The sequence below is a fragment of the Bos indicus x Bos taurus genome, chromosome 25 (assembly GCF_003369695.1).
Source record: "Bos indicus x Bos taurus breed Angus x Brahman F1 hybrid chromosome 25, Bos_hybrid_MaternalHap_v2.0, whole genome shotgun sequence".
Lineage (NCBI taxonomy): Eukaryota > Metazoa > Chordata > Mammalia > Artiodactyla > Bovidae > Bos > Bos indicus x Bos taurus.
In genome coordinates this window covers 1,083,419-1,109,491 of record NC_040100.1, presented here as the reverse complement: position 1 = coordinate 1,109,491, position 26,073 = coordinate 1,083,419, and the positions used below count along the sequence as shown (strand labels likewise).

At 68.3% G+C, this 26,073-nt stretch overlaps 1 protein-coding gene across 3 annotated transcripts; it reads left to right on the top strand.

The window, feature by feature from the left end:
• The first annotated feature begins 1,071 nt into the window (after positions 1-1,071).
• Positions 1,072-25,167, top strand: INTS1 (integrator complex subunit 1). Of its 3 annotated transcripts, none has more exons than XM_027526596.1 (47): positions 1,072-1,439; positions 2,074-2,364; positions 4,615-4,811; positions 4,905-5,042; positions 5,299-5,458; positions 5,559-5,664; positions 5,756-5,942; positions 6,030-6,175; positions 6,361-6,502; positions 6,703-6,879; positions 7,312-7,420; positions 7,988-8,108; positions 8,472-8,549; positions 9,059-9,216; positions 9,678-9,774; positions 10,239-10,330; positions 10,507-10,567; positions 11,033-11,230; positions 11,529-11,658; positions 11,881-12,060; positions 12,268-12,417; positions 12,749-12,928; positions 13,049-13,153; positions 13,943-14,110; positions 14,197-14,308; positions 15,059-15,220; positions 15,717-15,863; positions 16,018-16,116; positions 16,357-16,481; positions 16,728-16,982; positions 17,170-17,329; positions 17,530-17,670; positions 17,826-18,000; positions 18,079-18,202; positions 18,792-18,922; positions 19,319-19,406; positions 19,495-19,721; positions 19,808-19,931; positions 20,841-20,974; positions 21,273-21,465; positions 21,934-22,061; positions 22,354-22,466; positions 23,243-23,356; positions 24,151-24,221; positions 24,422-24,513; positions 24,625-24,734; positions 24,856-25,167. In XM_027526596.1, exons 1-47 carry the CDS (start codon positions 1,382-1,384, stop codon positions 24,969-24,971), a joined length of 6,570 nt encoding a protein of 2,189 aa, XP_027382397.1. In that variant the 5' UTR covers positions 1,072-1,381; the 3' UTR covers positions 24,972-25,167. The 3 variants fall into 3 exon arrangements, with proteins under 3 accessions (XP_027382397.1, XP_027382396.1, XP_027382398.1); XM_027526595.1 differs by having other exon boundaries at positions 5,750-5,942; XM_027526597.1 differs by lacking the exon at positions 16,018-16,116 and having other exon boundaries at positions 5,750-5,942.
• The last annotated feature ends 906 nt before the right edge of the window (positions 25,168-26,073 follow it).

Sequence of the window (26,073 nt, the reverse complement as noted above, 5' to 3'; positions counted from 1 at the left end):
TCTGCATAAACACCCTCACAGAGACGTGGCCGAGACCAGCAGGGCTTCTAGCTGACAAACGTCCCGGGACGCCGCCTCCGTGTGCGCTCAGTCGTGCAACGCGGGGGCTGCCGAGAGGACAGACTGTGCAGCCAGCGCCCACCCCCGGACCCCTTCCCCGGCAGGGGTCTCTCCAGGCCCGCAGCCCTTTCTCCGAACACCATCCTCGGGAGGAAGGCCGGTCCGGGGCTCTGACAGCCGCCGGCAGCTGGTCCGGTGCATCTACACTGGCCACCGTCCGCAGGTTTTCACCTGAGCCCACCCTCTCTGCGCCTTTCAAAGCTCAGCGCTGCCCCTACTGCAGCATTACTGAATAAAATCTGTTTCTCAGCTCCGGGCCCTGTCCGGCTTCCTTCGGCAGCGATGCCGCCTTTCCGACGCGCTCGGTCGGTGAGTGGCGCCCGCGTCCTTCCCACGGTCGCCTCGTCCTTCGCGCGGGGACCCTCCGCTCTGCCTTCAAGGGGGCCGCCCGCTGCAAGTGGCCGGGTGGGGCCTGGCTGTCCACCCGATCCTCGTTCCTGGTTGGGAGGTGGGGACGGCGTGGAGACCCCCAGGAAGAGGAGGACGTGAGGGTCTGGCGTGGAGCCGCACTCGGCGCGTGGTTGGCGACCACGTCCTCAGCACCGAGCGGGCCCCGCTGCGCAGGCCGGCGCCCCGAGGCCGCGGGAGTCCCGAGGCCGCACCCCGGGGCCCTGCCCGGTGCCGGCTTGGCTGCTGGGCTCCCTCCTAGACGCCCTCCCCCCCAGGGAACCCCGCAACCTGCCCTTCGGCCCACAGGTGGGAGAGCACTCTGAAGGCCCAGCACGTACGGGGAGCAGCCGAGGCCACCCTTCCGAGCTGCGTGTTCTTGGGCTCGACACTCACTAAGGGCAGCCGCACCTGCGGGAGCGGGTGACAAAACCCGCCTCACCGAGGAGGCTGCACCGGCCTCCCGCCGCCAGAGGGCGCTGCAGGCACCGCGGACCCGCTCGCCTTCCCACCCCCACCCCACCCCCCCTCGCTGTTTTGTTTCCGGGTGTTCCGGAAGTCGGACTCAAAGGACGACTTCCGGTTCTGGGGCGGCCGCGACGGTACCCGGGCGCCGCTGCGATGCGCATCTATCGCTCTCACTAGAAGAAACTGGGTCGCCTCTGCCGGAGAGACGGAGCCTCCCGGGATCCAAGGCGGAAAGGCGGGGTCGCGCGGCCGCTTCAGGAGTTGCTGCCCGCGGTGGGGCGGAGTGTTCGCCCCGGGCCGCTGTCCCAGATTGGAATGAATGGGCGAGCGGCGGGCTGCTGACTAGCGCGGGTCTTCCCCCCAGTGCGGCGTCGGCAGCGCGGAGCGGCGAGGGCTCGGGGGCAGGATGAACCGGGCCAAGCCCACCACTGTCCGCAGGCCCAGCGCTGCGGCCAAGCCTTCGGGTGCGCGGCCTCTCCCCGCGGCACACGGCGCAGCGCCTTCGGGTCGCGGCTTTGTTTCCCCGAGCCGAACGCGGTTCCCAGGAATGGGGTCTCGGACAGCAGCCCTTGGTCCCGGGGGCCCTGGGAGTCCCTGGACGGGGGTCTGGGACCGCCGCCACCGCCTCCTCGACCCAGGCCGGCTCGTTGGTCTATGCATCCGAGGCCGCGGACCGCAGCCCAGGAGTGCCTGGCGGGAGGAGAGGGCGGCACAAGCAGGGGCTGCCAGCAGGCTGGAGCCAGACTGGCCTCCAACCCGCGCTAGCTGAGTGGCCTTGGGCGCTTTACTTAACTTCTTTGTGCCTGGTAGTACTCAACCTGTGAAGTGAGGTTAATGATGCCTGTTTCAGAAACTTGTTGAGGGTGAAGGGACCGGAAGCTGATAGGCTGGAAACGGCCTGGTGTGTAGTCAGCGCCGTGTGACTGTCCGCTGTTGCTCACTGGCCAGTCCCAGCACTGCTGTGCACTTGCTGGGTGTCTTTGTTTTTTCGCCTGCCCCGACCGTAGTCGAATCCCCATGGAAATGGTGGGAGGTTGGAGTTGTTCTCGGACTCCTTTTCCACCTAGCTGCTGTGTGAAGGTGCGTGTCCCTCTGCAGGTCACCCTCCGCCAGGAGACTTCATTGCTCTGGGCTCAAAGGGTCAGACTACTGAGTCGAAAACAGCCTCCACCCTGCTGAAGCCTGCCCCTTCCGGCCTGCCCTCGGAGCGGAAGCGCGATGCTGCGGCTGCGTTGGCGGGTGCCTCGGCGTTGCCGGGGCTCACCAAGCGCCCCAAACTCTCCTCCACGCCCCCGCTGAGTGCCCTGGGACGCCTGGCTGAGGCTGCGGTTGCAGAGAAGCGTGCCATCTCTCCCTCCATTAAAGAGCCATCCGTGGTCCCGATTGAAGGTAAAGACAGCTTCTATACGTCCCCCAGAGAGCACAGCCCCTGCCTCGTCCGTGCACCAGGGTTCAGAAAGGCTACTTCCAAGCTTAGGAGTGTAGGTTCTTTGGAGAATGGAGGACAGGAGTCAGCTGTGAGTTTGCTTTTCAGAGCATCTCTCATAGGGCCGCCTTCACTGCACCTCTGCTTCAGACTGACAGTGATGGGAGGTGCTTGTCACTCAGGGCAAGGTGGCCCACATCGATCTGGGGCTGCTGCCGAGTGCGCGCCTCTGTGGCCCTCTCTGGGGAGCAGACAGCCGTGCAGGGGCCTCCTGCATTGGAAAGCCTTGCACGGGTTCCTGCCGGCCCTGCTCCAGGGCTGGAGCGGGCGTGAGCCTGATGCCCTCCTGGAGGGCTGCCAGCTCCGGTCCTTGGGGAGCAGGCGCACTCTGTTGTTCCCTTGCTGGCCTGGCTATTTTCCGAGGCCGCCTCTGTGACAGTCTTCTCTGAGTGCAGGGAGTCCAGGGCAGTGCAGACAGACAGGTGCTGTCCTTGGGGGTTGTACGTGTTGTGAGGACCCTGTCCACCCAGGAGGCGGTAGCTTGTGCTGCCTCACTCTCTTCCCAGTTCCTAACGGTGCAGAGTTCACCTGCTTGCTTTTTATCTCTTAGCTGATGAGGTATCATGACAGCATTAGAGACAGGCATAAAGCTTACCCACAAGCCCGCTGTTTACACAGAAGCTGTTCTGCCCTGGACGTTCCCGTTTTTCTGGAGGTCGGGTCTGTTTAACATCACATCAGTCCTGGGTGTTAAAGTGTACAGGGCTCACGTGGCAGCCGGGGAGGGGAAGGCCCATCGGGGAACCGGGGAGAGAGGAGGCCCGTCAGGGACTGTGGTGGGAAACAGAGCCTGACAGGCTGGCTGGGATCCGACTGGCAGCGGGACTACGAGAGGAGCCGTGGCGTGGCGGCCTTCATGCTGGTGGAGGGGCCGGTGCTCGGGCCAGGGCCGGGGCTGCGCTGGGCAGCGGTGAGACCAGGGCAGAGGCCGGCCTGGGGCTCCGCTGGGTGGCGGCCTTCATGCTGGTGGAGGGGCCCGTGCTCAGGCCAGGGCCGGGGCTGTGCTGGGCAGCGGTGAGACCCGGGCGGAGACTGGCCCGGGGCTGCACTGGGTGGCAGCCGCCTCGGATCTCTGGCTCGGGGTCCCTCCCTGGCGGCTGGGCCAGGTCAGCACTGAGCACTTGAGGGACCGAGTCCTGACTCAGGCCACAGCTCTCTCCTCACTGGCCATGCTTTGGTTTTATCATCACACGAGTCCCAGATAAGGTGGCTTTGAAGGTTACTTGGAGTATGGTTATGAAAGGCATGTTACAAATGAAACACATTTAGCAAAACAGAAGAGGCTGAGTTCAGCTACTTCATGGCGTGTGGCACTTGGAGTGTCTCCACAGCCAGGACTTTCTGAGCTCCACCCCTCTTCCTGCCTGTTTGTCTTTCTCCCTGGCACGTGGAGAGCACTCGGGGAGTGCCGGTCAACCTCTGTCCTCCATGCATTTGAGTCAGAAATCCATCGCGTTGCCATCACTTGGGTATCTAAAAACACAGTCCTAACAAAACCTCTTGGGTCAGAAAAGAAATCACAGTGGAAGTGACAGAACAGGTGGACCCAAACGATCGTAAGTGCAGCACAGATCAGACGTGGGTGGAGCCGCGCCTGGCCCAGGGGGCCCTCAGGTGGGGAACGGGGAGGGGGGCCTCTGGTCCTGTCAGAGGAGGAAGGTGGGGGCCGGGATGCCCAAGGAGGTAGCAGGAGGGAAAGCGCAGAGGGCAGCTGCGCGGGGGGAGAGTCGGAGCCCTGGCAGGCTCTCAGCGATGCAGGGAGCAGCCTCTGAGGGGCAGACGCGGGGAGGCCGCAGTGGAGGAGGAGGCCCGGGTCCACAGGTGGTGCCTGGCCAGCCCGCTCGGAAGCTCAGGGAGGGACCAGCTTGTAGAAAAGGAGGTGTTCCTAGGCCATGCACCCGCAGTGAGAGGCTCTAGCAGTGCCTGGGGGGCTCCCGCACGGCCCTCCTGGGCCTGGTCACTCCTGGGGGTCGGGCGACCCCTGCACTGCACGGTCCAGCTGCCCCGCCCACTCCCTGGGGACCTGCGGTCGTGGCTCCACCCCAGGCCCTCAGTCAGGTCCCTGGAAGTCGGCCTCGGCAGCCCCTGGCCTGGGGGCTGCGTGGGACGGTCTAGCTCGGGGCTGCCCACCTGACCGGGCGTTCCCCCGGCAGTCCCACCCACGGTGCTGCTGGACGAGATCGAGGCGGCCGAGCTGGAGGGCAATGATGACCGGCTGGAGGGCGTGCTGTGTGGGGCCGTGAAGCAGCTGAAGGTGACACGGGCCAAGCCGGACAGCGTCCTGTACCTCAGCCTCATGTACCTGGCCAAGATGAAGCCCAACATCTTCGCCACGGAGGGCGTCATTGAGGTGAGGGCTGCCGTCCCCTCCTCCATGCCAGGAAGTGGGGAAGGGGCGGGCAGGGCCAGACGGGCCTCCTCGCCACCGCGCCATCTCCCGCAGGCGCTGTGCAGCCTCCTGCGCCGGGATGCCTCCGTCAGCTTCAAGGCCAAGGGCAACAGCCTGGTGTCTGTGCTGGCCTGCAACCTCCTCATGGCCGCGTACGAGGAGGATGAGAACTGGCCCGAGATCTTCGTCAAGGTGAGCGGCCTCTCCCAGGCGATCACTCTTGGTGAAGGGGGCAGAGGGCCGCGATTGGGGTGGGGGGACTGCTGGACCACCGGGGGGTAAAGGCGTCTGAGCCCCGAGGGCCGCGTGTGGCAACCCAGGGCATCTTCTGCCCCGAGCTGCTGGCTGTGAAGGGGCAGCCAGGGCCTGGGGAGGCTCCCAGCTTGCTCCTGCCCTCACACGGGGTCGCAGGAGAGGGCAGGCTGAGGCTTGGGCTCCGTCCTGGCAGGTGTACATCGAAGACTCCCTGGGGGAGCGGATCTGGGTGGACAGCCCGCACTGCAGGACCTTTGTGGACAACATCCAGACAGCCTTCAACACCAAGATGCCCCCCAAGAGTGTGCTCCTGCAGGGGGAGGCGGGGCGTGGCGGAGGGGACCTCAGTGCTGGTGAGAGCCCCTGCGGCAGCTGGGCTGGGGTTCCCAGTGGGAGGGGCCTGGGCACGCGGCACCGGGGGGAGCCGGTGTCCACTAGGCGCTCCTTCTGCAGGGAGCAGCCCGCACCCGTCCCTCACGGAGGAGGAGGACAGCCAGACGGAGCTCCTGATCGCCGAGGAGAAGCTCAGCCCCGAGCAGGAGGGCCAGCTCATGCCCAGGTAGGTGTGCCGCGCGCCCCCGGCCCGCGCGGTCCCAGGAGACCCCCGCCTGCCTGTCTTCCTGCCCGCTGCCGTCCCCCCTCTGGCCTAGGTACGAGGAGCTGGCGGAGAGCGTGGAGGAGTACGTCTTGGACATGTTGCGCGACCAGCTCAACCGGCGGCAGCCCATCGACAGCGTCTCGCGGAACCTCCTGCGGCTGCTCACCTCTGCCTGCGGCTACAAGGAGGCGCGGCTGATGGCGGTGCAGAGGCTGGAGATGTGGCTGCAGAACCCCAAGGTGAGGTGCGCGTTCGCGCGCGCGCGCGCGGCCCTCCTGCGCCGAGGCCGCGGGGCTGACGGCGTCCCCCCCTCCCGCCGCCCGCAGCTGACGCGGCCTGCCCAGGACCTGCTCATGTCCGTGTGCATGAACTGTAGCACGCACGGCGCCGAGGACATGGACGTCATCTCCCACCTGATCAAGATCCGTCTCAAGCCCAAGGTCCTGCTCAACCACTACATGCTCTGTATCAGGTGCGCGGGGGGCGGGGACGCGGGGCCGCCGGGGGCGGGGGCATGGGGCCAACGGGGGTGTGGGGCGCGGGGCTGCCGGGGGCACTGGGGGCGGGCGGTGGGCGTGGGGCCGCCCGGGGCGGGCGGCGGGGGCATGGGGGGTGCGGGCGGCAGCTGCTGGAGCTCCCTCTGCTTTCGGGGTCCAGGGAGCTGCTGAACGCGCACAAGGACAATCTGGGCACCACGATCAAGTTCGTGATCTTCAACGAGCTCTCTAACGCGCGGAACCCCAACAACATGCAGATCCTATACACCGTGCTGCAGCACAGCTCCGAGCTGGCGCCCAAGGTGGGGCCCCGCGACCCCGCCCCGGAGCCGCTGGAGGAGAGGGTGTGGATCGGCGGGTGCAGAGCGCTGTGAGGAGGCTCTGCTGTCCCGGGGTGTCTGGGTCGCGGGCTCTCTGGGCAGGCCTCCTGTTGGCCCATGAGGTGAGGGCCGCGGGAGCTGGGGCGGGCGGCCGGCAGCTCCCGCGGTCTCTCTCTGCGCAGTTCCTGGCCATGGTGTTCCAGGACCTGCTGACCAACAAGGACGACTACCTGCGGGCCTCGCGGGCCCTGCTGCGTGAGATCATCAAGCAGACCAAGCACGAGATCAACTTTCAGGCCTTCTGCCTCGGGCTCATGCAGGAGCGCAAGGAGCCCCAGTACCTGGACATGGAGTTCAAGGTGCGCGGCGCCGCACCTCCAGGCCACCGTCCCCGCGGCCTCTGCGCTGGGTGTCGGGGTGGGGCAGCAGTGTCTGGTGTGCGCAGACCGACGGCGCCCCCAGGGCCCGGGTCTGCTCAGGGTGGATTTTAGGGAGTTTGGGGAGGCGGGAAGGGCCTCTGGAGAATAGGACTTGGGCCCGAGAGTGGTGGATCTCGGGAGCCACGTGAGCTGTCAGCAGACAGCCCCTGGGGGTCCTCTTCTCCGAGGGTAGCTCAGTCCAGCTCTGTGGGCTATACCTCCCCTTGTGGCCCGACCTGGCCTTGCTGTGGCTGGTTCTTGGTCCCTAGCATCCTGCCGTCCTGCTGGCCGTGGTGGGGGGTGGGTAGAGGGGAGACGGGGACGTGGACCGCTGCGCTGAGCTGGGCTGGGCGGGGCTGCTCTGTCCTGCAGGAGCGCTTCGTGGTACACGTCACGGACGTGCTGGCCGTGTCCATGATGCTGGGCATCACTGCCCAGGTGAAGGAGGCTGGCGTCGCCTGGGACAAAGGAGAGAAGAAGAGTGAGGAGCTGGGGGCGGGCTGCCTTCTGCTGGACTCTCGTGCTGGGGAGGCGGCCTTGGGTGGGAGAAGGGGGCTCTGCTCTGAGTGTGGGCCTGGGGCAGGAGGGTCGCAGCTGCAGCTCGGCTCCTGGAGTCCCAGGAAACTGCTGGTTCCTACTCTGCCCAGGCGGAGAGCAACCGCTCCCAGCCCGGGGTCACCCTCTGCTGGTTTGCTTGTGCAGGTCCTGGTGCCTTTGGGCTGGGAGTAGGGTAGGGGGGCAGGGCAGCGGTGTCTGGGTCAGCCTGCTCTGGGTCATTACTGACCCTGGAAAGGGTTGGCTGCAAGGCCCTTTAAGCGATTGGCTGGAAGGACACTTGGGATTTCAGGGTTTCAGTTCCCTGAGGTGTCCTCAACCCTGGAGGACGGTCAGGTGCTGGCGAGCCTTGCCCAGCCGTCTCAGCCGCCCCCCCCACACCCCCCATCTGGGGCCCCGCCCTTCTGTGAGGTCTCAGGGTGCTTGTGCCGCCCAGGCTTTCTCCGTGCGCCTGGCTGCCATGCACGCGATGTAACCGGCTCCTCCTCCCCAGACCTCGAGGTGCTGCGCTCCTTCCAGAACCAGATCGCTGCAATCCAGCGGGATGCCGTGTGGTGGCTGCACACCGTCGTGCCCTCCATCAGCAAGCTCGCCCCCAAGGACTACGTGCACTGGTGCGGCCGGCTCTGCCTCGACCCCGACCGGCCGCGCTCCCGGGGCTCACGGGTGACGAGTGACAGGGCTCCTCCCTGGATGACAGGCCACTAGCTGGCGCCAGCCTGTCAGAGGCCAGAGGGGCCAGGGGGCAACAGCCAAAACCTCGCGGTGTCCGAGCTTCCGGCAGGGCCTCGGGGAGGCGGGGCCCTGTCTGGTGGGGTGGGGCGCCCCCTGTTGGGAGGGGCCCATGGCCTGCCAGCCTCCCAGGCCTCACGGCAGAGCCAGGAGCCGGGCCATCGCTCTGCGCACGGGCTTCCCCGCCCACGGGGGCTGATGGGGTGGGGCCAGGACCCCAGCCTGACGGCCCTCCCCCGCTGCAGCCTCCACAAGGTTCTCTTCACGGAGCAGCCCGAGACCTACTACAAGTGGGACAACTGGCCCCCCGAGAGCGACCGCAAGTGAGCAGGGCGGGGGCGGGCCTGGGGGCGGGTCCCTGCGCCCGCACCCCGCCGCCCTTTCCCCAGACGCACTGTGCAGGCCCCTGCGCCCTCGCGCATGCTCTGCTGGGTGGGCCCCGCCCCTCGCGTCCAGGCCGCGCGCACACGTGTCCTCTCTGCCCTCACCGGTCCCCGAGCCAGGTCACCCTCCCTGAGCTTCTGACAGGCCGCTTCCCTCTTCTGCCTCTTTGGGCCCCACCGCGGCGTCAGCGTGCTCCTCCACCCCTGCCAGAGCCCCGCCCCTGTCTGAGGGCACGGCACGGGGCCGAGCTGGCCTGTGAGACCCCCGAGGCCGGGCTCCCACTCCGTCCTCCGCAGGGCTGTGGGGCCCGGTCCACATGGGCATCAGGCACAAGTGACCGTGGGGAGGGTGGGCAGTGCCCCCTCTGTGCCCAGGTGAGACGAGCTGGGGCTTCCCCTGCCCTGGGGGTGGGCTCCCACGAGCCCTCCTCTGCCCGCTCTGCCCGCAGCTTCTTCCTCCGCCTCTGCTCGGAGGTGCCCATCCTGGAGGACACGCTGATGCGCATTCTAGTCATCGGGCTCTCGCGGGAGCTCCCTCTTGGCCCCGCCGACGCCATGGAGCTGGCTGACCACCTGGTGAAGCGGGCTGCAGCTGTGCAGGCTGACGGTGAGGGCCTCCCGCTGCTGGCTCCCCTCCCCGCGACCTCCCGGGCCTCCGTGTGTTCTCTGCACGGTTGAACCCGGCAGGAGTGTCTGTCCCCCGCCTCTCTGAAGGGCTGCGGGGGGGCCTGAGGCGGAGCCGCCCCCTTCTAGAGCGCGTGTCTCGCTGCTGGTGGGCCTGGGCTGGCCTGCAGCGTTGGGGGGCTCGCCGTTCCCCTGCTCTCCCTGGCGCACCCGCTGCACCCACAGGTGTCAGCGTGTCCTCGCCCGTCCCTGAGCCCGGCCGTGCTGCAGCCTCGGGCGCCGCGCGGTGCGGTCGTGCCCTGGCGCCCCGGGGCCCCTGCGGCAGCGCGCCCGCGCCTGCGTCGTCCCCGCCCCCCTGCCCCGTGTCCTTGCTCCTGGGCGTCCACGGCCCGAGTCCAGGCGGGGCGCCCACCGAGGGACCCGCGTGTGGCTCCTGCGTTTCAGACGTGGACGTGCTGAAGGTGGAGCGAGTGCAGCTGATCGACGCCGTCCTGAACCTGTGCACCTACCACCACCCCGAGAACATCCAGCTCCCGCCAGGGTGAGGCCCCCGGCACCCAGGTCCCCCGACTGCCCCGCTCTCTCCTCAGCCCGCAGCACTCTGCTGCTTGGTTCCCTCGTGTGTGAACCAGGCGCTGTGTCTGCTTCGGGACGACAGTGCGTGCACGCCGTTTCCTCGGCGCCCGACCGCGGCGCGGTTTCCATTTGCCGCGTGCGTCACTCGTTTGCGGATGTGATAGGGTGGTCTCGGCGCAGCCGCGGGGCTCCGCTGCCGTCGTCTGCGTGACCTGACAGCGTCGTCCCTCCAAGAAGCCTCTGCCCATCCGCTGGTGCTCCCCTCCCCTTCCCCTCAAACACACACGGCCGTCAGACGCCACGAGTCCTGTAGCTTGGACGTTTCTGCACGTTTCATGTCTGAGCTGCAGTGGCTGGGTGGCCCCTCACAGGATGTGTGTGCTGTTGCCGCCCGGTGCCAAGGCTGAGCTGTGGCCATCTTGGTTCCAGGTATCAGCCTCCAAACCTCGCCATCTCCACCCTCTATTGGAAGGCGTGGCCCCTCCTGCTGGTGGTCGCTGCGTTCAACCCGGAGAACATTGGTGAGCGCCCACTGCCCCAGCCAGCCACGGCCACCTGAGCCTGTGTGGGCCTTGCTTCTCCTGGATGTTGCGCTCATCGGGCCGGGGGGCAGAGCCTGGCGAGGGGCGGGGTGATGAGTGGGGAGGGGCTGGGGGCGGGCCAGGGTCCCGCAGCCACCTGTTGCCTTGCCCCCTAGGCCTGGCCGCCTGGGAAGAGTACCCCACGCTGAAGATGCTCATGGAGATGGCAATGACCAAGTGAGTCGCTTGCCACCACGCGGGGCCAGGATGCGGGGGCTCGGTTACACTCAGAATGTGTGTCAGGGGTCCCGGCCTTCAGGCCCCCGGAGGGCGCCTGTGTCTCTGAAGTGGGAGTCGGCCTGGTGCCTGTGCCGGAACACCTGGCCCAGTGGCAGGGGTCTCGCACGGCCCTCCCGCACACATTCTGTTCTGGGTCTGGGGCCCTGACGCCTATTGGCCAATTTTGGAAGCACCAGCGTGCGGTCATGTGGAAGGACAGAGTGGCCGGCTGTGGGCTCTGAGGGACACCCGCTCCCTCACTGAGGTCTGACTGTGGCGTGTTGCCGATGGACCCTGGACACGTTGCACAGTCTAACGGCTCCATTCGGGCTTGGGCCAGGGACGTCGCCACGGGCTCTGATCCCTACTCTTGAGCACTACCCGGGGGCGGCACTGTGACAGGTTCTCGTCCCCTGGTCCCAGCAATTACTCGTACCCGCCGTGCACCCTGACGGATGAGGAGAGCCGCACCGAGATGATCAACCGGGAGCTGCAGGTCTCGCAGCGGGAGAAGCAGGAGATCCTGGCATTCGAGGGGCACCTGGCCGCAGCCTCCACCCGGCAGACCATCACCGAGAGCAGCAGCCTGCTGCTGTCCCAGCTCACCAGCCTCGAGCCCCAGTGCGTGTGCAGCCCGGGGCGTGGGGCGTGGCGGGCAGGGGTTGGGGGGTACAGCTGGCCTGGCTGGCAGGGGGCGGCCAGGCCTGGGGGGTGGGGGTGGGGTCTAATGGGAGGCCGGGCCACACTGTGGGTGAAGCCAAGAGCCCCCGAGGCCAGGCTGAGAGGGGAGGAGCCACGGGCCTGCGGGAGGATGGGCAGCTGGCTGCAGGTGGGAGGCAGGCAGGCCCCCCCCATCCATTCTTAGCTGGGGGCGCTTCACTTGCCGCTTTGACACACACGTGTTGCCTGGCGCTCTCAGAGGGCCACCCCGGAGGCCTCCGCCTCACATCCTAGACCAGGTGAAAGGCCTCAACCAGTCCCTGCGCCTTGGGCACCTTCTGTGTCGGAGCCGGAACCCCGACTTCCTTCTCAACATCATCCAGAGGCAGGTGAGCACCCCCAAGGCTGCGGGGGGCCTTCCCGAGGCTGCCGGGGGCCCTGGCATCAGATGAGACTGTGGGCTGGAGGGCACGCCTGGAGACCGGGCCCTTCAGCCACGGCTCCGGGGTGCAGAGAGCTGCCTTGGGAGTCCCCGCTGGTGGCGGGCAGTTGCTGGAGGAAGGGTGGCAGCGGGACTGACTAGAAAGAGCCGTGTGCTGCTGCCCGCCCAGGCCTCCTCGCAGTCCATGCCCTGGCTGGCCGACCTGGTGCAGTCCAGCGAGGGCTCCCTGGACGTGCTGCCCGTGCAGTGCCTGTGCGAGTTCCTGCTGCATGACGCCGCTGATGAGCCCGCCTCGGGCGGGGAGGAGGAAGAGGGCGAGAGCAAGGAGCAGAAGGCCAGGAAGCGGCAGGTGAGTGCCCACTGGGGGCCCACACGCCTGCCCCGACCCCAGACACCTGGGGCCCACATGCCTGCCCTGACCCCGCCACCCTCACATGCCCAGCCTGACTCCTGATCCCCGGGGCCCCACATGCCCACCTTGATCCCATCTCCTGACCCCACCCCCCGACCCCAGGCCCCACACGCCCGCCCTGACCCCCGACCCCTGCCCCCACAGAGGCAGCAGAAGCAGAAGCAGCTGCTGGGCCGCCTGCAGGACCTGCTGCTGGGCCCCAAGGCAGACGAGCAGACCACGTGTGAGGTGCTGGACTACTTCCTGCGGCGGCTGGGCTCCTCGCAAGTGGCTGCCAGGGTGCTGGCCATGAAGGTGCGGGGACCAGGCCCTCTGCTCCCCTGGCACGGTTGTCTTTACTGTTAAAACGACCGTTTTTCTCACTGGGGCTTCACCGGAAGAGACTATCAGGGAAAAGGGCACGGTAGGAACGTGCAGACACTGGGTCCTGTCCCGCCCGGGCCCTTCCCGCTCTGGGGTGACCGGAAGTGTCCCGGGGGCGGCCCTGTGTCTGTCCTGCCATCTTCCAGAGGCGCTGGCGCCAGATTCCCGGGCAGCCGGCCCACTGTCCTGGCAGCTCTGAGTACGCGGTGTCTGCTGGGCTGGAGGGAGCCGGCAGCCCCAGAGCCCGATTGTCCGCTTGCAGGGCTTGTCCCTGGTGCTCTCAGAGGGCAGCCTGCGGGACGGGGAGGAGAAGGAGCCGCCCCTGGAGGAGGACTCGGGCGACGCGGACGCGCTGCAGGGCTACCAGTGGCTGCTGCGCGACCTGCCCCGGCTGCCGCTGTTCGAGAGCGTGAGGAGTACCACCGCGCTGGCGCTGCAGCAGGTGCGGGCGGGGGCGGAGGCGAAGGGCGGGGCACCGAGGGGGCGGGGCCGTCCCCGTCGGGAGGGGCTGGGTGGAGGGGCCGGGGGCCATCCCCTCCGCTCACACGGCCCCCCTCCGCAGGCCATCCACATGGAGACCGACCCACAGACCATCAGCGCCTACCTGGTCTACCTGTCCCAGCACACGCCCGTGGAGGAGCAGGGCCAGCACAGCGACCTAGCCTTGGTGAGGGGGCGGGGCTGGGGGAGCTTGTGAGCGAGCAGGCGGCAGCGCCACACCTTGGCTCTGGGTCCCGAGTGCTGGGACCTTGGTAGGGACCTTCTGTCCAGAGCAGCAGTCGAGGGCAGGAGCCCCCGTGTCTCTGGGGCTCTGGGCCCGAGAGGTGTGGTTTGGCCAGCCTGGGAGGCGGAGGGGCCAGGTCCACGCATCCTGCTCCTGTGGGGCCCCGTGAGCCGGGCACGGGCCTGTGTTCTCCCGCGGCCTGCTCTTTCGTGGCCGTCTTTCTCCTGACCTTGCTCTTCTATGAGCTTGTCGGCTGACAGCGCGGGGGTCCTGAAGGCTCCAGGTCCCTGTAGAGGGAGTGGAGGGATTGGCTGAGGACTGAGGTTGGTGGGCAGTGGGATTCTGCCCAAGCCTGGCTTCTTGCCGAGGGGCCGGTGGCCCCTGCCTTCTGAGTCTGGTCTAGGGGCTAGCCTCCCCCACGTCACTGCTGCCGGCTGCAAGTAGACGCGTCTGGCTGTGGGCAGGCGGCTTTTCCCTGTGGGTCCTGAGCCGTCTGTGTTCCTGTCACTCCCTCCTCTCCGAGGGGCCAGCCCTCTCCAGTTCACAGCCCGTGTGCCTGAGGGGGCTGCACACGGGGCCTCGTCTGTCGTCGGCGTGCTGGCCGGTGCTGGGGTGTCTGTGCCAAATGGGGTGCGGCGTCGGGTGGCCTTGGCCGGGGATGGGCCGTTGGCCGGGTGTGACGGGAGGAGAGCCCGAGCCGCTGACCCCGCCCCCTGCCGTCCGGTCCCCTAGGACGTGGCCCGGCTCATCGTGGAGCGCTCCACCATCATGTCCCACCTCTTCTCCAAGCGCTCCTGCAGCGCCGAATCGGACGTGGTGCTGGCAGCCCTGCTGTCCATCTTTTCCCGCTACGTGCAGCGCATGCGCAAGAGCAAGGAGGGCGAGGAGGTCTACAGCTGGGTAAGGAGGTGGCGCCCCGCCAGGCCCCGCCCAGCTCCGCGGCCCCGCGCCCCGCCTCGGCCTCTCACGCCGCCTTTTTCCTCCAGTCAGAGTCGCAGGACCAGGTCTTCCTGCGCTGGAGCAGCGGGGAGACGGCCACCATGCACATCCTGGTGGTCCACGCCATGGTCATCCTCCTGACTCTGGGCCCGCCCCGTGGTGAGCAGGCTGCGGGTGGTAGGGCCGGGTCTCCGGTGGAGGCAGACGCCCCTCCTGGGGAGCACGTGAACCTCTCCGTGGTGGGGCCCCTCAGGTCCAGCCGCTGTCCCGTCGTCCTGAGGTGCACATGGGTGCTGCCGGACACCTGGGCCTGCTCCTCCTGCCAGGTTTCTGAGGTGGAGATGTCCACAGGGCTGCCCACCGAGGGGCCGCAGGTCCCCGCCACAGGCCTGGGCGTGGCCCTTGACCCGCTGCCCAGGGGCTGTGTCCAGAGCTGGCTGATCCTCTGGCTGCCTGAGACCTCCTGGCCTGGCAGCCTCTCCATCCCTCCTGTGAGGCGGATGGTGTGGGTGACTCTGCGTCTTGTGTCCAGGGAGGCGGCCTTATGCCGGTCTGGCCTGCTGGCTGCCCAGGGCTTTGTGGAGACGAGGGCGGGAAGGGGCTGGTTTGGCCAAGCCCACGGGGCCCAGCACACGTGCTGGTCCTGGCCTCACCCGGCTTCTGGGGGCCTGGCCGGCTCCCTGCACTTCGATCTCCTTGACCGAGAGAGGAGAACACGGTCGTTGTGAGGGTTGGGTACGCCCGCCTCTTGCAGGCTCTGGCGCCCGTCGCACTTGCTCTTGGTACACTACCCCCCGCCCTGTTCCTCAGCAGCCCCGGCTCCCCCGTAAACTGGGGACACGCTGGCATCAGCCCTCAGCCTGAGGTCCCAGAGTGGCTGTGGTGCTGACTGCACCCTCTCTCCTGAAGCTGGTGACAGCGAGTTCCAGGCGCTGCTGGATATCTGGTTCCCGGAGAAGAAGCCGCTACCCACAGCCTTCCTGGTGGACACGTCGGAGGAGGCACTGCTGCTGCCCGACTGGCTGAAGCTGCGTATGATCCGCTCAGAGGTCCCTCGGCTGGTGGACGCCGGTACTGCCCGGGGCGGGTGGACAGCCCAGGGAGGGGGGCGTTGGTACTGCCTGGGTGGGGACAGCCCGGGGGGGGCGCTGGCACTGCCTGGGGGGATCCGGGCCTCGCCTCTCACTGTAGGCCGTTGCCAAGGAAAGAGGGCAGCTCGGGGGCCTCTGGCACGTTCTGGGACGTCTGTCATCCGGCTCACGTCTAGACTTTTCAGGGAGCTGTCTCTATGTGCAAGCTGTTACGGCCTTACAAGGCCCCAGAGAGAATGGGGTGCTGGAGGAGGGAGGGAGGCAGTTGGTCTGGACTGTGGGGTGGGCTGGGGCAGCCTGCAGGGAGGAGGAAGGGTGCCCAGTAGCTGGGGAGGCCAGGCAGGTAGGGGGTGAGTTGGTTTGGGAAACAGGACACACGTGGGCAAGTCTGACGCGGGGCGGGGGCTGGGGGACCCAGTGGCTGCCCTTGGGGCTGTCCGGCCCTGCGCCCGGCCGCTGAGGGGAGCTGCCCACAGCCCTGCAGGACCTGGAGCCGCAGCAGCTGCTGCTGTTCGTGCAGTCCTTCGGCATCCCCGTGTCCAGCATGAGCAAGCTGCTGCAGTACCTGGACCAGGCCGTGGCCCACGACCCCCAGACCCTGGAGCAGAACATCATGGACAAGAGTGAGCACCAGGCCGTGCCGAGCGCCCTGGGCAGGGGCTCCAAGCGGACGGCCGCCTCAGACGCCGCTTGCGGTCCCGGGGAGGCAAGGGGCTCTGTGGGCGCGGTGGGGAGGAGCCCCCGCCCTGCATGCGGTCACCCGCGGTGTCCCTGCAGACTACATGGCCCACCTGGTGGAGGTGCAGCATGAGCGCGGCGCGTCCGGAGGCCAGACCTTCCACTCCCTGCTCACAGCCTCCCTGCCCGCCCGGCGAGGTACCCGCGCACGGCCACTCGGGCAGCCTCTGCCCCGTGTCCCCCTCCCGCTAGTGGGTTCTCTACCTCGTGGGCCTCGGGAGCCCCGGTGAGGCTGGCGTCCCGGGCGAGAGCTCTCGGGAGGGCCCGTGAGCTGCTCCTGTGGGCGGCGGGCCCCGGGCGAGCCTGGCCTTGGGCGGCAGGGTCCCAGTGAAGCGGGTGGGAGGGCTTCTCACTGACACTGCTCCTCCCTCCCTGCAGACAGCGCAGAGGCGCCGAAACCCAAAAGCAGCCCAGAGCAGCCGCCGGGCCAGGGCGGGACCCGGGCCGTGGCACGGGTGCGGGCGCTGGGCCCAGAGGACGACCTGGCCGGCCTGCTCCTGCAGGTAGGGCCCCGCCCGGGCCCGTGGGCTGGGCTCCCCGGGCACAGGAGCGGGTGCTGCAGAGCACACGTGCCGTTTCCTGGCTGCACGCTTGCACACACGTGTGTGCACAGGTCACACGTGGTCTCCGGGGCCTGTTGCCCTTGGCCCCCCTGTCCCCAGTCCACGGTCTCCTCTGCACGCCCACCTGGAGAGAGTGGTGGATTAGGGTGTCCGCTGCTGGCCTGACAGCCCCCTCTCTTTGCACAGATCTTCCCATTGAGCCCGGGCCCACGGTGGAAGAGTTCCCACGCACGCCCTGCCGCCCTGGCGCTGCAGCAGGCCCTGGGCCGGGAGCTGGCGCGAGTCCGCCAGGGGAGCCCCGAGGTGCCGGGTGTCGCCGTGCGCCTCCTGCAGGCTCTCGCCACCCTGCTGAGCTCCCCACACGGCGGGGCCCTGGCCCTGGCCATGCACCGCAGCCACGTCCTTGCCTGCCCCTTGATGCGCCAGCTCTGCCAGTACCAGGTGGGCCTCGGGTGGGCCGCGCTTGCCTCTCCCGCCCCGTCCACGCCCGCACATGTGCTTGCCCCGTCGTGTGTCCTCAGGATCACTGGGGGAGCTAGGTGGGCCCTCACCGTGGAGGGGGGGGCGCTGCGCGGCGGGTGGGTTCTGGGGCTCTGGCCCGTCTGAGCCGTGCCTTGCCCGCCCCCAGCGCTGCGCGCCCCAGGACACTGGCTTCTCGTCACTCTTCCTCAAAGTGCTCGTGCAGGCCCTGCAGTGGCTGGACGGCCCCTCCGTGGAGGCTGGGCCCCTGCAGGCCCAGCTCAGGCTGTTTGCTGCCCAGTGCTCGGCGCGGCGCCGGATCAGCAACGGTGAGGCGGGGCTCCCAGGCTCTGCCGCTGCGTCGGGGGGCCTGTTCCCGGGGGGACCCAGTGGCATCGGGGGCGTGGTCCAGTGGTTTCAGGGCCAGGGCCCAGGGGTGGCCCCTCGGGGAGGGGAGTGTGTGGGGGAACTGAGGGGGTCACTCCTGGGGCCCTGGCGGGAGTCCACCCAGTCACACTCTCCCCTGCAGTGCGGAGCGGGTTCCTGCACCTGGTGGAGGCCCTGACATTCCGCGGGGACCCAGAAGCGGTCAGCTCCACTGTGCGTGCCATCGTGGCCACCCTCAGATCTGGGGAGCAGTGTGACGTGGAGCCCGAGCTCATCAGCAAAGGTACTCGGGCCGCAGGCTCCACTGAGGACCCCCTTGCCGCTCCAGAGTCCCTCTGCCGGGTACCCCAGCAGAACAGAACCCCGGGGGTGGGGCTGTCCGTCCTGGAGTCGGGCATGCCCTGGGCCCGTGTGACGGGCACCCCTTCTGATCTGCAGTCCTCCGGAGTTTGATCGAGGCGAGGTCACCTCACTTGGAGGAGCTGCTGGCCGCGCTCTTCTCCACCGCGTCCGCCGTCCCGCCCTCGGGGCCCGTGGTGGTGGTCAGCTCACTGCTGCTGCCAGAGAAGGAGGAGCCCCTGGCCCCTGGGAAGCAGGAGGCCGACAGCTGCAGGTGAGTCGGCGGAGCTGCGGTTGGGCCTGGGGGCAGTCCCGGGCGGCTGTGTCTGACCCCTAGCCCCCTTCCCTGCAGCCAAGAGGCCATGCTCCTGGGGCCCTGCTCGGGGCTGCTTGTCGACTGGCTGGAGATGCTGGACCCCGAGGTGGTTGGCAGCTGCCCCGACCTTCAGCAGAGGCTGCTCTTTTCCCGGGGCAAGGTGGGGCTCACCGGGCCGGCGCGCGCTCTTCCGTCGGTTCTGGCAGGCCCCAGGCTGGAGTCTCATCGGCCAGACAAGTCCCAAGTGTGCCGAGCCAGTCGCCATGACCGGCCAGATCTGGTCACAGAGGCGGGAGGGCAGGGGTGAGGTTGGTCCCTGTGGGCCCAGGTCCTCGCAGGGCGCTGGAGGGAGAGTGGAGCCCACCTCCCCTGACGAGGAGTGGGGGCCGGAGCCCGCATCAGGGCCCTTCTGGCTGTGGGAAGACGAAGAAACGCTGACCGGGAGGCCGGGGAGGGGTTGTGCGACCCCTGGCCCTGCTCCTGCCCCGCGCTGGCGGGTCTGCGCTTCTGAGGGTGCGGGTCACACTCCGCGCCCACAGTGCTGCTTGTGTGTCCCGTCTCTGAGAGGTGGGTTTAGTTCAGTCCATGTTTTATCTGTGGAGTGACCCGCCAGCCTGGGAGGCCCTGCCCTGAAGTGGCAGCTTCTCCCTGCCCTGTGCCACCTCCTGCAGGCTGCCCGCCATCCACTGACCCCATCTGCCAGAGCTGGGCAGCCCGGTGGAGACCAACCCAGGTTTCCTCTGTCCCAGGGCAAAGGCCACCCTGGCCCCCAGGTGCCATCTTTCCGTCCCTACCTGCTGGCCCTGCTCACACACCAGTCCAGCTGGTCCACCCTGCACCAGTGTATCCGCATCCTGCTGGGCAGGGGCCGGGAACAGAGGTGAGCCCCCGCCACCCCACAGGCTGGCTCCTTCCTTGGCACCACAGGCGTTGTGAGGCCCCAGAGTGCTGTGTGCAGCCGCCCAGTGCAGAGCTCCTCTGGGAGCCTGGCCCAGCACCACCCTGGCCCCTGCAGGAGCCGGCTCCCTGGCCCGGGTGGCCCTGCTCTGGGTGGCCGGTGCCCTGTTCTCCAGTCACAGTAAGGGCTGTTGTCAGTGCCGCGTGGCTGCAAGTGCGGGGCGGGTGGGGGAAGGGCTGGACGAGGTCGGGCGGGTGGCCCACGTCCTCTGAGCCCGGCCGGGGTCACAGCCGACAAGGGGCATCTTGCCAGTCCCATCCGCCTCCCTCTGCCTGGAGTCACGCCTCCTGCTGGGTCTGGCCTCCCCACCTCCTCCAGGTTTGACCCCTCGGCCTCCCTTGACTTCCTCTGGGCCTGCATCCACGTCCCTCGGATCTGGCAGGGCAGGGACCAGCGCACCCCACAGGCAGGTTTGGGGTGTCCCCTGCCCAGAGGGCGGGGTGGCCCGGGCACGGCCATGCCGCGCGGGACTGACCGACCGCATCCGACTGCAGAAGCGGCGGGAGGAGCTGGTGCTGCGGGTGCAGCCGGCGGAGCTTGTGGGGCTGGTGGAGCTGATCCTGGCCGAAGCGGAGGCACGCAGCCAGGATGGGGATGCGGGCGCCTGCGGGCTGCTCCAGGCACGGCTGCCCCTGCTGCTGAGCTGTTGCCGCGGTGGCGACGAAGGCATCAAGAAGGTGACGGCACACTTGACAAGCTGCGTCCAGCAGTGGGGCGACAGGTGAGGGGCCACCCGGCTCAGACCGTGCGGGGCGGGGTGGGGGGCACTGCCCCAGCCACGCAGCCGCCGCATCTGCTCTCCCACAGCGTGCTGGGGAAGTGCAGCCGCGACCTGCTGGTGCAGCTCTACCTGCAGCGGCCGGACCTGCGGGTGCCCCTGCCTGACGTCCTGCTGCACAGCCAGGGGGCCACCGGCAGCAGTGTCTGCAAGGTGAGGCCCGACGGGCTCCTCAGGGCGCCTGGGTCCTCTGCTTGGGGGTAGAACCCAGACCAGGAAGTAGGGAAGTGCTTTTTCTCAGAACTCGGTGAGGGTGGATGAGTGTCTGAAGTCGGAGCCTACCGTGCCTCCCTCTCCTGTCTGACCTCTTGAAGGGTCCTTCCTCCGGGAAGTCCTCCAGGTGTGGAGCAGAGCAGAGTGGGCGTTCCCCCGTGTCCCCCTCGTTCCCTGATGGGGACTGTTGAGAAACACGGACTGCGCGATGTGTGTGATGATGTCTCGTGTGCCCGGCCCCTGCTCTGTCCCCGCACATCAGCTGGGCTCCCTGTGGGCGTGGTGACTTCGAGCCGCCGTGCTCGGCGCGTGTGGACAGCGTGCCCCTTCCTGGCTGCCTGCCTCCCCCACGTGCCTAGTGTGGTCTTCCACGTTCAGAGTCTGCCTTCCCCTCCTTTCAGCGGTGCGGGGGGCTTGTGGTCTGCGGGTCTCCCTGCCCCCTCCCTGCCTTCCCTGCGCAGGGCCCTGAGTCGGATCTGCCTCCAGCCCTGCGTCCCAGGAGGAGGGAGCGACGTTTTTCTAGCTTGCTTTCCTTTGTGTGTGTTCTGTGTTTCACACACCTGAAGTTAAGCTTTACCTGTGAGGTCGGTCTTTCTCACCTGAGATAGTTCAGGGCTTCTGTTCTGTTTCCGGGGAGCGGCTGATGTCACACTGCGTGCTGAGGTTGGCCAGGACCTCCGGCTACAGCCAGCTTGATCCTCTGAAGCCCCAGAAAGCAGTGGGGGCAGGTTTCTCTGGGACACCATGAGGGGCCTCAGGGACTGTGCCAGGGCCTTGGGGCTGAGCCCGGGTGGGCAGGTGGGCACGAAAGCCGCGAGGGCCCTGGCCCTGACCCCCTGCCCCTCTCAGCTGGACGGCCTCATCCACCGCTTCATCACCCTTCTGGCGGACACCAGCGACTCCCGGGCATCCGAGAGCCGAGTGGCCGACGCCAGCATGGCCTGTCGGAAGCTGGCGGTGGCCCACCCCCTCTTGCTGCTGAGGTACCGCCTGGCTGTGTGGCGTGGTGTCTCCCCACCCCCAGCCAGGGGCGGGCCCCACACCTGGTGTTCCTATAGGAATGGGCTCTGTGGCGGTCATCCTGGGGCTGGTCAGGGCTGGAGGCTGCTTGCTGACAAGCCAAGCCTGGGGGGCGGGGCCGGGTGAGTCGGTTGAGCAGCCAGGAGCCTCGCAGTGGGCATCTGTGGGCTCGGGGTGGTCTCTGTCCAGCAGATGAGGTCTCTGAGGGGAGGGGAGAGGCTGGGGGACGCCCAGGACCAGGCGGCTCTGGCTTGGCCGCAGGCACCTGCCCATGATCGCCGCCCTCCTGCACGGCCGCACGCATCTCAACTTCCAGGAGTTCCGGCAGCAGAACCACCTGACCTTCTTCATGCATGTGCTGGGGGTCCTGGAGCTGCTGCAGCCGCAGGTGTTCCAGAGCGAGCACCAGGGGGCGCTGTGGGACTGCCTGCTCTCCTTCGTGCGCCTGCTGCGGGTGGGTGCCCCGTCCCTGTGCCCTGCCCCGCTCTGCCCCCACCTCCAAGCCCACTCCCACCCCCACCACCATGCCCCGCCCCCCCATTCTGAATTCTCTCCCCAGTCGGTTTGTCCCCCTGTTCCCACAACTGCAGCAGGCTCGGTCCTCCTGACCAGGACTGGGGGTCTGTCCACAGAAGCCGCTGGGTGAGGGCAGATGTGGCTCCAGGGAGCCCTGCAGGAGAGCGGAGCCCCGGGCTGCGGGGGGGCGGGGGCAGGGCCAGGCCCCCAGCTGCCGCCCTCCCGGGGGAGCCCCTGCGGGGCGGGGGCAGGGCCACTCCTGAGCCTCAGGGACCCAGCAGAGGGCGGCGCCTGCTGGTGTCCAGCCTGCGCTGTGAGGCTCTGGGAGGGGTGCGCGCAGGACGGGGCACACAGCCTCCGTCTGGGGCAGCCCCGGCTGAGTGCCGCCTCGCGATGCCCTTTGCAGAACTACAGGAAGTCCTCCCGCCACCTCGTGCCCTTCGCCAGCAAGTTCGTGCGGTTCACCCACAAGTACATCAGCTGCAGCCCCGCAGCCGCCGTCGCCTTCCTGCAGAAGCATCTGAACGTGCTGCAGTGAGTGCACCCCTGTCCCAGCGTCTCGGCCGGGGCCCAGCGTGGCAGGGCTCAGGGCGGGGAGTTCCCAGGGCCATGGTGCCCGGGTCACAGACGCTGGGCCTGCGCCAGGGCCGTCCTGAGCTGGCTCCCTCCTCCCCGGCCCCCTGAGTCCCCTACCCCCATGCTGCTCAGGCACAGCCCTGGCCTCCCCCTCCCCGCCCCGTGTGGCCCTCAGGCAGACCTTGTCGCCCTTTGCCCCCTGCACGTGGTCCTCACGCAGAGCCTTGTCTCCCCCCCCTTGTCCCCCTAGTGACCTGTCCCTTGACAGCAGCGACCTGGTGATGCTTAAGTCGCTCCTGGCGGGGCTCAGCCTCCCTAGCAGGGACGGCGGGGCTGACCGGGCACTGGATGAGGAGGGTGAGGGTGAGTGGGGCTGGGCTTCTGCTGGGCGGGGCCGGGCTGGACTCCCCTGGGCGTCCCCGGGGCGTCGTTGGCTCTGGCTCTGTGACGCTCGCGCAGCCCCAGGTGGTGCCGTGGCCCACGTGACCTCCAGCACCTGCTCTGTGGGACCAGCCGGGTCCTCTGTCCCCTTGCCTGGCTGCATCCACATTCCTGCCCCCGTTCGCGGCTCCCACCGCCCTGGCGACAGCCCGGCGCCTGCAGCAGCGTGTCCAGCGAATGGTGGGTTCGTGAGCGGGCTGAGGACCCGGGGGCCGCACTGACGCTGGTCCTTCACGGCTGTCCTGCCCCCGGGGGCTGCCCTGACGCTGGCCCCCCACAGTCGTCCTGCCCCGGTTTTGCCCAGTCGTTGGTGCTGAGTGTCACTTTCAGCCATCCGCTGACACGCCTGGCACAGTGCCTTTATTGAGCACCTGCTGTGTGAACGGTGGCAGCAGGGAGTGCAAGGCTCTGGGGAGAAGCGCGTGTCTCCCAGGTGGCCCCCAGCAGGCTCGTGGTCTCATCACACTCTGAGCGCTCGCTGCATGTTGGTGCTGTGCCCAGCCTGGGCAGGGCCACGTCTTCGGGTATCTGCCCTGACTCCAGACGCTGCTCAGCAGGGACACCCCTCCTCTCCACGCTGGGGTCCTGTGGCCACAGCGTTGAGTGTATCTGGCTGCATAGGCCCTCTGTGGACGGTGGCTGAGGGCGGGCCATCCTGTCCCCTTGCCCCTGATTGGCATTGGCTTCCTATCTCGAAGATGAGAGCTCGGCTGGCTCCCTGCCTCTGGTCAGTGTCTGCATCTTCACTCCTCTGACTGCAGCCGAGATGGCCCCCTACATGAAGAGGCTGTCCCGCGGCCAGACGGTTGAGGGTAAGTTAGGGGTGCGTGCGCCCTCCAGGCCGGGGTGCCCCCATGGTGGGTGGTGGCCCCCATTCTGTCCCTGTGGTCCTGGGTCCCAAAGCGGCCCTGGCTGTCCCGGCTTCTCCTGGGGGGCATCCAGAAGACAGCAGGGCCCCTGGGAAGGCTGGGAGGGCCGGGTCTTTGCTCATAGTGGGGGTGGGGCCATGGAGAGGGGCTTGGAGGAGGAAGCTGCAGACCAGGGTCGGGGGTGGGGGCTGCTCTGCTGGCCAGTGTTCTTGGGGAACCCCCTGGAGTCCCCGTGGACACCAAGGAAGGGAGGCCTGGCGAGGAGCTGGCCGGTGGCCCCTGGTCCCTTTCGGGGGAGCTGAGCCCGGGTGGCCCCTGGGGGAGGGCAGGGCGGTATGTCTGCAGCATGACTCTGAGGTGGGTACAGACACCCAGGGATGTGGTGCACACACAGATCCCAGCCCCGCAGACCTGACGGAGGGTCTTGGGGGAGCGTGCACCTCCGGGTCGAGCCCAAACCAGAGGCGCCGTCCCGGTGGAGTCGGGGAGGCGGCAGAACCCCAGGCTTGGCTGGCCTGAGCGAGCGCTGAGGTGGCGTGGAGGGTCCCAGGAGGCTTGGGCGCCTTGTTCTGAGCAGCCGAGCTGCACCTGGGACCCTGGGGCCTCGGCCAGGCTGGGATCCCTGCCCGTCCGGTGTGGAGCGGGCAGCGGGCCAGCCCCGGACTCTGCCCCCCGCCTCTAGGTTGCTGGGGTGGGGGGGACACATCTCTGTCACACACGCCCTCTGCTTGACTTAGATCTGCTGGAGGTCCTGAGCGACGTGGATGAGATGTCTCGGCGGAGACCAGAGATCCTGGGCTTCTTCTCGGTGCGGAGCAGCCGCGGGCCCCAGGGGGCTGGGGCGGGAGGCATAGCCACCCCCACCTCCTTCCTGCGGGGGCAGCGCGCCTTGCCATCCAGCCCAGAACTGAGGCGGAGTGGGGCTGGGGGAGTGGGGTCCCCGGCCGCGCTTGCTGAAGCGGGGAGCCCTAGCGGGAGGTGGCCCCGCTGACAGGCATTCTCCTGCAGACCAGCCTGCAGCGGCTCATGAGCTCGGCCGAGGAGTCCTGCCGCAGCCTGGCCTTCAGCCTGGCCTTGCGCTCCATCCAGAACAACCCCGGGTGAGCTAGTGTCCCCGGGGCTAGGGCTGTGGGGGGCTTTGGGGCCTTGGCTGTCCTGGCTCAGGGTAGGGGTGGGGGGGCGGGGCTCCCCTGAACTCGTGGCTTTTTCAGCATTGCAGCCGACTTCCTGCCCACATTCATGTACTGTCTGGGCAGCCGGGACTTCGAGGTGGTGCAGACAGCCCTGAGGAACCTGCCTGAGTACACCCTCCTCTGCCAAGGTCAGTTTGCTGCCCCCGGGGGCCTCAGTCCTCCGGCTGGGAGCAAGAACAGGCAGAGGCTCCGCTCCCGAGAATGGCTGGGGTGCAGGGGCAGAGCTGACGGGCCCTCCTCCGTCCACAGAGCATGCGGCCGTGTTGCTGCACCGGGCCTTCTTAGTGGGCATGTATGGCCAGATGGACACCAGCGCCCAGATCTCTGAGGCCCTGAGGATCCTGCACTTGGAGGCCATGATGTGAGCCGAGCTTCAGACCACCAAGGCGGACCACGCAGCACTCGGAGCCCACGCCCAGGGCCTTGCCGGCAATGGGGGCCACCTTTCCCAGAGGCTGTCCTGCCTGCGGGTGCTGGGGGCGCAGCCGGGGGGGAGGGTGCTGACATCCTGTGGGTCGTGGCTCAGAGTTGGGTTCAAATGAAACATGTTGAATTCTCTGATCCCGCTGCCTGTGTGGTTTTCAGAGACCTGAGGGGGCTCAGGGGGAATGAATGGGAGCCGGGAGCCTGGCCCAGCCGGGAGACAGGAGGCCCCCTGCCTGGGCACAGTCCTGGCCCTCCAGCCAGCTCTCCTTTCTGGCAGCGCTGGGGGGAGAGACGATGGTGCCCGGGCGCCCACTGCCCACGGGCCCGGCTTCATCAGCGCCTGGGGGAGTGGGGCGTGCTGGGGGTGCAGACTAGCCCCCAGTCCATCCCCAGAAGGGACCATTGGGCCTGAGGCTGCAGGCTTCCCTCCTGGAAGCCTCTCTGTTCCAGCTGCAGGGGGACGGCCAGCCGCGTCTGTCCACTGAGGGTGGCTGGCGGCCCCGCGGAGCTGCAGTGCTGGGGGCTGGTCTGCCCGGGAACTTGGCCTGGGGCACCGAGGGCAGGGGAGGGCCCTGGGGCCCCCAGGCGGCACTGGTTTCTCCAGGCCTGTGTCCATCTTGCGGGGTGACGCCGTTCTCCCACATCGACGCTCACAGCAGCGGGTGTTCCCCACGCACAGGGCGCCTCCGCCTTCCCTCCCACTGCCCCCCAGGTTCATCACCGCCGCCCCACCCCCCAGCAGGGTCACCCGGTTCCTGCTCAGCCCGGGCCACCAGGGGCCACTGAGGCTCTGATGGGCCCAGGCCCTGGAGGCCGGCCTGGGTGAGGCAGACAGGCCCTTGGGGGCAGGGGCGGGCAGTGCTCTAGCCCCCAGGGATGGGGCTGTGCTCCCTGCCCAGGGCCCCGGGTCAGCCGTGGCCCTGTCTGGCTGCAGGACGGCCTCACAGGCCCTCTCCCACCCCTGCGCCCTCACTCAGCCTCCCTGCTCCCCTTGCCCCTGACGGGTCAGCCACACAGCTGCCCATGCGATGACCCCTCAGT

Excerpts from the sequence above, each read along its gene's own strand:
- INTS1 (XM_027526595.1), top strand. The coding sequence starts at position 1,382 with ATGAACCGGGCCAAGCCCACCACTGTCCGCAGGCCCAGCGCTGCGGCC. Across the intron at positions 5,043-5,298 it reads GGCCCGAGATCTTCGTCAAG|GTGTACATCGAAGACTCCCT; the intron begins GTGAGCGGCCTC and ends CCGTCCTGGCAG. Across the intron at positions 22,062-22,353 it reads AAGCATCTGAACGTGCTGCA|TGACCTGTCCCTTGACAGCA; the intron begins GTGAGTGCACCC and ends TTGTCCCCCTAG.